The following is an 8,830-nucleotide window of genomic DNA, read 5'->3' on the forward strand; positions in this document are numbered from 1 at the left end:
CTCAATTATTTAAATTGATTTATACTAATACACATAATATACATACTACTTAAGCCATTATAGGCTACAAGCATAATTCTATTCAATAATCAGTGTCCAATATTTTGTAAAAGGGTGTGTTGGATCGTCTAAAGAAATGTATTTATTCATTTCCCTTATGATGTATCACATTCACATCATTTAGTTTTATAGTCTGCTGGTGGTTTGCTTGATTTTCATCCCATGCATCACCCTTTCCTAAAGCATTTCAATCTAGGCATTTCAAAACAAGTATGTAACTTATTTTTTCCCTTTAATTCAAAAGTTATAATCTTGGACGTGCCTAAAATATATCACTCACATATATCATCCACACAGATGTCTTATTAGTTATGAGGTTCCATCAAGATCCCACCCATTATTTAAATAAAATGGCTTTGAGCACAAGTAGATCATGATTTTTTTACTAAAATGTCAGTACAGTAAAATATTAAAGTAAAAAAAACACCAAATTATAGTAATTTAGTCCCCAATGAAGCAAAATGAATGGAATACTGTTTGGCATGAATCTTTGTGCTGAATACCAAACAGAATTTGGTCAGTTAGTGCCCGCTACTCAAAACAGAAATTAATTCAGTTAGAAAGGGACTGCATTAAACATTGGCATAAACAGTAAACGATGGACCTCAGGGGAACCATATGTGATTATTCCACCAACTAATTTATTGAGCACAGTAAAGATGCATTAGAAAGAGAGTGGCAGGGGATGAAAGAGAGTGAACGTGAGCAGGATGCAGATTATAGATGTTGGAGAGCGTGATGCAATTATTCAACATTTACTACAGCTCTTCTACATGTTGTGAAGGTTTTCAATTCACATGCAAATCTGATCAAATGTTTCTGCTTAATTATTTGTTCACCACTTATTTTTTTATGTTTTAATAGGTTGTTTAGACGGAAATATGAGCTTTGTTAGTTGCAATACGTGAATAAATGTCCTTGTAGCGCATGAAACAATATAACAGCCACTCATAGTGCATCTCAACAAGCCATTCAGACTTCATTTATCATAATATTCGTAGGTGACACAGAAAGCAAGGCTCTACCCCACTGGGATTTGATAATGTGCACATTAGAGGCAGCTGTTTTACCCCTTTTGGTGGAAATGATATTGAGTTAAACAGATGCATTGCAGAAAAGCAAGATATTTGAGGCAGCAGACATGTTGACCATTGATTTGTAATGAGAAGGTAATGCTATTTCTCTATTCTGGACACACTAAAATTGAAATTGAATGAAAATAGAACAGTCAGTATGAGTACGTGCTTGTGATGTATTTCATCTAATTTCCTTCAGAGAGGAAACAATGTATGGTTTCTTGTTGGTATAAGTTTGAAATGGACCTTAAAAAAAAACATACCAGATTTGCTCCTGAGCTCTGCAAAAAAACAAAAACAAAGGAATATTCAAAGTAATTAAGTTATATTAAAATGTGTCAATTCTAAGTTTTCCCCTGTGGAAATATATGATAAATTGAGTGTTTTATTCAGTCATGCATGGAAATCAGATTTATTTTATAATGTACATGTACAACTATTTTCCCAGAAATGCCCAGAGGACAAAGTACTTATGTGGAACTAAAATTACCCACTCATCTACTAAAACCCTGTAAGAATGATAATAATGGAGTTCAATTATTTCGGATCATGAAAATAAAAATAAAAACAGTTTCTCAGAACTAAGCAATTACTTTTTCAAATGTAAAAATAAATAAATAAAAACACTCAAATCAAAAGAACTCCCAGTATGCAAGAAATAATAAATAAATAAATAATTAAATAAAACCCATATTCATTATTGATATTAAACAAGGCAATAGTGCTGTATGAGCTATCAATACAGGAAAGTAAATAAAACTATTATAGTATATGTACAACACAAAGCCCCAAAAATATTAGTCTTTCTAAACAACAAATCAAAGGTAAACTGATAAGAAAACATAAGCTTTCAATTCAATCTTGTGATCTCAGGAATAGAATAATGACAACCTAGTGAATTAATGATAGAAATTACATCCTGTGGCAAAATATAAAAACCTCCCTGTTATCTACTTATTTTAAAACAGAAAAGAGGCTAATATTAGCAATTCACTGACAGATCTGAGGTATAAAGTGGGTCAAAACACATCCACTTTGAATGATAATAATAGGCTACTAATGAATATGCAGCACAAAGCTAAGTTTGGACTAATGCAGACAGAATCAAACAGACTGACAAAACATGAACATATTGATTACATAAATGGGAAGAAAGCACCAATATAACTGCATTGCTATAATTCATTTAATTATTCTTGTTTATTTGTTTGTTGGTTTCCAAGAACCTTTAGGAGCTGCTAATTACAACTATAAAGATGGGTTCTTGGATTTGTAATAGAATAATTAATAAAAAAAAAACATGAAGAACCTTCAGCTGTATAGAAAAATCATATCTTAAATAAATAAAATTACTTTCAAAGAAAAAAAAAAAGGAAGCAAACCCCTTAACCACTTCTCATGTTGCAGCATCCAAAGCAATTATCTAAATTATTGCGGGTATTAAGAAGCTCTCAAACAGTTTACTTTTCACCATGCTCTCAGAAGCAAAACAGCTTTTCTCAGTCAACATTAATTTCTAGGCTTAATGAGTTTACTGTATAACCTCTGGCCATTTTTATTCAAACCATCAGGAATTAGCTTACACCGTTACCTTTCATGCCTAATTTAATTATAGCTGCATTATACCCAGCTAAAAGTGGCTTTGCACCTGCTCTTGTTCTATTTCGGTTGGGTATATCAGAAAAGGTCATCACATTAGCATATATTTTTCTATTCTGAGGTTTCACCATTCCCATTTCCATTGCATAAACTCTACAGAGGAATTAAATATGATATTGACTCTAACCAAGTCTTCATATTTGGCCAACTCAAATTACCTGTTCATTTTTGATAACTTATTTATCTTTTACTTCCTCGTTATCAGTTTCATCATAGACCATCCTGCAGTGGCTCGGGTCTCAGAATAGATCCTCAGTGGTTCAAAGCAATGATATTAAGCCCAAGCAGAACATCGTGTGGGCAGATATGATGTACCATGATACTCCATATGGATGTCCTACAAGGAGGCCAGATTAACAGCCAACCACATTTGAAGGAAAGCCAAGACGAGGTGGAGAACAGTTAGTCTGATGCCAGCTGACTGGGGCATCTCAGGAAGTGATGTGCCTGACTTTGCAGCACTGGGTCTGGTGTAAATATATGGATGACTCTGGGATTTGTCCGTTTGAGCATGAAAGACATTTAAAGCACATAATAATGGAATTAGCTAGAAAATCCAACACATTGTGTAATTATAGTGACATAATGGCATAATTAAATGACACTAATAATCATTTCTTACCACAGGGGGGCAAATGAGCTCAATAGGTTTTGAAAAACTCTCCACCATGAACTTCTCCCACTCGGGTTGAAACTTGCCAGACAAGAAATGAGAGAAAATATTTGATTTTAAAACGACATACTGTGCCTGTATGACAGTGAAAAAATCAAATTCAAATTAAAATTCTATATTATTGTTTTTTTACATCTCTTTATTATTTTAATTATTCAGTTTTCTTTTCTAGTTATTATTTTCCTTTTATTATTCTAAATATTCTATTTTATTTATAATTCTAAATATTCTATTTTATTTATTATGATAAATATTCTATTTTATTTATTGTTCTAAATATTCTATTTTATTGATCGTTCTAAATATTCTAGTCTAAATATTTTATTGTATTTTATTTTATAGCTTTGTGAATTTGTTCAGAGGTAAAGTTGTAACCATGTTGTTCCACAGTCCCTTGGCTAACTCCTCATGTCCTTTCATGGTGAAGTGGAAACAGTCCGGAGTAAAAAAGCTCATATCAATCTTCCCATTCTAATCAGAGAAAAATATAAAAGGCACAAATTATGAACACCACATTCATGTTTTAAATGGAAACTTTACCATTTAAACAATGCAAAACTATCAGCAAAGTATTTAACAGACAGTCAGTGGTCACTACTCACAGGGAGTCTTGGAGGATCTGCGTGTTTCAGGAATGGCTGCAAAACTACAGCAAAGTCATTCTTGAAGAAGCGGTCAGTGTGCAAGAGCTGCTCCAGTGCTTTCTGAGACAAAAGCAACGTAATTCAGCATCATATCAGCAAATTACAGATTCATAATATAACTGTGCAGATCATTGTGAAAGCAAACACACCTGGAATTCAAGGTTGACTCCAACCAGCTCCTTCAGGTCAGCAGATCCCGGAGCGGGCCTTATCAGACAGGAGCAGAATGACCTGGGGAGATCAGAGCATAGGACAGGACAGAAATTTTCCTGAAAGAATAAAGATGACATGCCAATCATCTTGACCAAAACAGGCTGAATGTTGTTACACTTTAACATTTAAAAAAGTTTTGATTGAATGATTCTAAAAAGTGACTAGATAAGAATTGCATATGCAATTTCCGTGTGCAATCATCATCGGTGACATCACTTTCTCTCTTTGCTCGATTAAGCTTGATAAAGCTCGATTTCATTTCCTGTACCTTTGGAGCAGACATCCTGGCGTGGGTTTCTGTACTTCCCTCAGGGTCTCCATCGGCAGTATCTGGACCACGTTCACTATCATTCGAGGAACCTGCAAAGGTAAATTAAAAGAAAATGTTCAATAATATACTAGCAAGGCTTAAATAATTTGATCGAAAATACAGTGCAAACTGTAATTTAGGTATATATTGTTGCAATGCAAAATAAAAAATGTTCCTTGTTAATATATTCTTTATTCCTGTGATGGTGAAGACGATTTTTCAACAGCCATCATTCCAGTTTTCAGTGTCACAGGACTCTTTAGAAATTATTATTATATGCTAATTTGGTGCTCAAGCAACATTTCTTATTATTTTCATTAATGATGGAAATATTTGTGCTGCTTAACTTAAAAAACAAATACAATTTTTAAATACAAAATTTTCCAGTTAAATATATGGTACAGTAGATTCAGTTCAATGATTTTAAAAAGAAACTGAAATTGATGAGAAAATAAATCATTCTCAGAAATTCTCTCAGAAATAATTCTCAGAAATTACCTCATTCATCAGCATTTCCAAGGACACAGTCATATAATGGACAAAGTTCTCCACCGAAAACAGGGACTGTGCATATAAATAGAGAACATAAATTTAGAGGCTCCAAAAACACACTCCTACAGGAAAATATGTCTGAATCCAGACTCTTTAAAGGTCACTTTAAAGGCTTTGACTAGCCTAGAACTGCTGATTCTTATATGCAAACACATTTCAAAAGCACTACAACTTCTCATGAGAACAATGAAACATGCGCTTAATGATCATCTTGACAAGCATCTATATGTTTATCTCTCTGCTTTGACATTGCGAACAAAATGTGTCAATACTGTAGAAGAATCTTCTGTCTGAAGTTTGCCAAAGAAACAGCTTTGTAAGCAATGCCTTGTCTTTGCAGTAATCACAGATGTCATTCATCCCAATTAGAATAGTCAACAGTTTCCAGTCCTCATCAAAGTCAATATCCTACAGCAAAACACGGGGAGAAAAATCACAACAATGCAAAGATTGCACAATCTGTATTTGTAGGAAACAGCACTGTAAGAAAATAATACACTTACCTCATATGTTTTTAGTGTATCAATCAAATGTCTGACTTGTTCAGGAAGATTACTAGGAAGACAACACATTTCATATCATCAGCTGATAAAATAGCACAGCAAAATTTAAAATATCTTTATGTGTTTTATCTGATTTATGATGAATGACTAATGATGTACTGGCATTTACAAGGTGTTGTGTCCCGTTACAGCCAGGTTGAATCCAGTCTCGCAGAGGGGAGCCGGGGTCCCATGGACCGTCTTAGTTGGGGCGGGTCCCACTAAATGGGGGTTGAAGAGTCGAATGATGTCTAAATCATAAGCACAGAACAGTCTGGGTCACCAATGCTTTATGCTTTTTAAGCATTTTGCAACAGATTTCGTTTTTAAATGCAGAATATAAACTGATATTAAGGCAAAACTACGTACTTGCAAGTGTAATGACATCTTGAAAGGTTCCATAGCCACCAATGCTGTTAAAATATGAAATAATCAAAAATGTATTGACAAATAAAAATCACTTTATTCCTAAAGTAGCGGTCATAAAGAAATCAAAAGCAATGTTAATATTAGTAATAATCTTACCTCCAAGACACGTGACGAAATTCAATTGGTATGCCAAGAACTGTGGTGGCATTTGCACCAATTGCTGTCTTCAAGTGAGAGAATTAGTTATTAGCGATTATTATTATTATTATTATTATTTTAGCTTTATTCGCCACACACCAGTATTATCAGTAACTGCATATACATGTGTTCTTATATTGCTTTCTGCTTAAAGGGGTCATGTAATGCTGTTATTTTTATTTTTATTTTGTACTGTTCTCTGAGGTCCACTTCTAACGTTATCAAGATTTTTGCATCAAGAACATCATAATTTATGAGTAATAGATAATTTATGAGTAATAGGCTATTTTCTGTCCACCCTCATTAGAACGCTCCATTTGAGTGAGAGTGTAGACTGGGAAGTAAATCCTCACCACTATGATTGGCTAATAGTTGTGTATGTTTGACAGCCTCCGTCCTTCACAGATGGATCTTGTGCCTTGTTTGTAAATGAATCTGCGGTAAAATTAAGTAAACAAAAGGGACCAAGTTCTTACTGACACACTCTGGTACTTCCACTCTCTAATAATGTTGGGATCATAAGCAAGGAAATGCAAAGCCAGTTTTTTTTTTCCCACAGCTTGTCACTGCACAGCATCTTGTTGTCTGTGGAGCCATCTTTATTACTTGTTTTCTGCATAGACCTGGGTTTGCCTTATTTACCCACTATGTGCGATATTCGGTGGGTGAGGCTAACCAGGCAATGATGTAGCATTGGTAGGCGGGGCTAAATTGGTAATGATGTAGCATTGGTAGGCGGGGCTAAACTGGTAATGATGTAGCATTGGTAGGCGGGGCTAAACTGGTAGTGATGTAGAATTGGTAGGCGGGGCTAAACTGGTAATGATGTAGAAGTGGTAGACGGGGCTAAACTGGTAATGATGTTTAATTGGTAGGCGGGGCTAAACAGGCAGCGCTGTAGAAGCTGTCATTTTGACTCGTCAATACAAACTGTTTTTAGAATAATAAAGTTTTGAGTTCTGAAACTTAGAGGATGTTTTTATAGCACAATGACCTCTTACGTCACTTTGACTTAAATGACATGACTTTTTCTGTTGAACATAAGAAGATATTTTGAGAAATATCTCATAAATGACAACAGAATTGCAATTTTTGGGTAAACTATCCCTGTTGTCTACCTCATTTTGCCCCGTGAGTGAATGTGATTAAAGGTAGTGCACAATTAATTCTGTTGTCAGCTAACTAATGAACAGTGGTCTTTAAAACTGAAAAGGAAAGAGTCAATAAATCACACTCACGGTCAGTGAATCCCCAAGGGCAGCGATCACTTTAATATCCGCAGCCTTCACCAGCTCAACTACAACAGAGATACAGCGAATCAGAAGATCAGATACCAAAACATGATCTAAAGATTCTGCTGTAATGAAGTTTGCCTGTGGTATTACAAGAGCTAACATTCATCACCAATGATACACATCAGCATCTAGGTAAAAATACCCTCAGTGCCTAAAATAAAATAAAACATTTAAAAAGAAAAACTTGCCCAATCCTGACTAGTACTGGCAGCTTGAATAATCAAGTTTGACTGTATTGAGTTTAGATCAGAATCTGCATTCATCATACAATGTGGCCAAAACACTGACCCTAGACCAGCCTACCTGAGGTGGGCACAGAAGAGGAGGGGCTCATGTCAGGACACATGAAAGGTGGGTGTTTGAAACTGATTGGCCTGGTCTTCTCAGGAAACTCCTGTAACAAAATAACACGCTGGTTACTGTGTGAGGTCACAACTAAAACATCAATCAGGCCACGGACAAACTATACTAACCGGATAACTTGTTTACATTATAATTTATTACAGATAAACCAATCTGAGGGTTGTATTTATGGCATCATGTGACAATCCTACACAAAAACATCCTTGATGGTCGAAACATTTCCATTACAAATACATAAACGCACCTTTTTAAGAGCTTCCTCACTATAGTGACTGAGTCCTTCCTCATATTCCAGCCTCCACTCATCACCTTGGGAAAAATATTAAGATCCATATGCACTTTAGGCTTAATAAAGGTCCAAATAAAACAGTCCGGCTTCCACTGCAGAGAGGCCTTCAACATAGGTCCATACAAACATCTCGTTCCATCATGCCAGGTCAATCTCAAACATGTAACGTGGGCTCTGTGCTCCAGCTTATCTTCCCAGCTCTGGATGATTCTAGCACTTACCTTTGACAGGACAGAGGGATAGCAAGCAGGTTGCCAGGGCAATGAAAAGCCACTCCATGGTGGAGCGTTTCCAAGCGGGTTAGTACAATGGATGTGCGTGCAGAGAGAACGGGGCCATTATATCAGTGCCCCTTTATCTCCCCCACCCAAAACAGCTGAGTGACAAAGTTCAGGCCCACCAACATAAAGCATGATCCAGGCACACATGCAACTGCCAGAGGACTGGTCACCATTCACAACCTTAGTGAGCTTTAATAGAAACCGTGTCACACTGCGGCCTGGGAGAACCAGACCCACAGCTCAATGCAGATCTGGACCAGGAGAGATATTGTGCACACTGGATGTGGGTTTGGACCGAATAACATC

At 35.8% G+C, this 8,830-nt stretch overlaps 2 protein-coding genes across 2 annotated transcripts; both read right to left on the bottom strand.

Moving 5' to 3' along the window:
• Positions 1 to 1,523: 1,523 nt before the first annotated feature.
• Positions 1,524 to 5,245, bottom strand: LOC113037832 (phospholipase B1, membrane-associated-like). Its single transcript, XM_026195176.1, has 7 exons — positions 5,134 to 5,245; positions 4,594 to 4,685; positions 4,262 to 4,343; positions 4,071 to 4,172; positions 3,844 to 3,939; positions 3,418 to 3,489; positions 1,524 to 3,285 (listed from the first exon to the last, which is right to left on the bottom strand). Exons 1-7 carry the CDS (start codon positions 5,164 to 5,166, stop codon positions 3,133 to 3,135), a joined length of 630 nt encoding a protein of 209 aa, XP_026050961.1. The 5' UTR covers positions 5,167 to 5,245; the 3' UTR covers positions 1,524 to 3,132.
• Positions 5,246 to 5,409: 164 nt separating this feature from the next.
• LOC113037921 (phospholipase B1, membrane-associated-like) lies at positions 5,410 to 8,772 on the bottom strand. Its single transcript, XM_026195241.1, has 9 exons — positions 8,465 to 8,772; positions 8,199 to 8,263; positions 7,895 to 7,985; positions 7,535 to 7,593; positions 6,255 to 6,322; positions 6,099 to 6,142; positions 5,860 to 5,980; positions 5,691 to 5,742; positions 5,410 to 5,595 (listed from the first exon to the last, which is right to left on the bottom strand). The coding sequence occupies exons 1-9, from the start codon at positions 8,520 to 8,522 to the stop codon at positions 5,410 to 5,412; spliced, it is 744 nt and encodes a 247-aa protein (XP_026051026.1). The 5' UTR covers positions 8,523 to 8,772.
• Positions 8,773 to 8,830: the final 58 nt, after the last annotated feature.

This window comes from Carassius auratus, chromosome 20 (genome assembly GCF_003368295.1).
Source record: "Carassius auratus strain Wakin chromosome 20, ASM336829v1, whole genome shotgun sequence".
In the NCBI taxonomy this organism is placed as follows: Eukaryota; Metazoa; Chordata; class Actinopteri; order Cypriniformes; family Cyprinidae; genus Carassius; species Carassius auratus.

Excerpts from the sequence above, each read along its gene's own strand:
- LOC113037832 (XM_026195176.1), bottom strand. The coding sequence starts at position 5,166 with ATGACTGTGTCCTTGGAAATGCTGATGAATGAG. Across the intron at positions 3,490-3,843 it reads AGGGACTGTGGAACAACATG|TTTCAACCCGAGTGGGAGAA; the intron begins GTTACAACTTTA and ends TTGTCTGGCAAG. Across the intron at positions 3,286-3,417 it reads AGCTCATTTGCCCCCCTGTG|AGTCATCCATATATTTACAC; the intron begins GTAAGAAATGAT and ends GACAAATCCCAG.
- LOC113037921 (XM_026195241.1), bottom strand. The coding sequence starts at position 8,522 with ATGGAGTGGCTTTTCATTGCCCTGGCAACCTGCTTGCTATCCCTCTGT. Across the intron at positions 5,981-6,098 it reads AGATGTCATTACACTTGCAA|ACATCATTCGACTCTTCAAC; the intron begins GTACGTAGTTTT and ends CTTATGATTTAG. Across the intron at positions 5,743-5,859 it reads GTAACGGGACACAACACCTT|TAATCTTCCTGAACAAGTCA; the intron begins GTAAATGCCAGT and ends TTGTCTTCCTAG.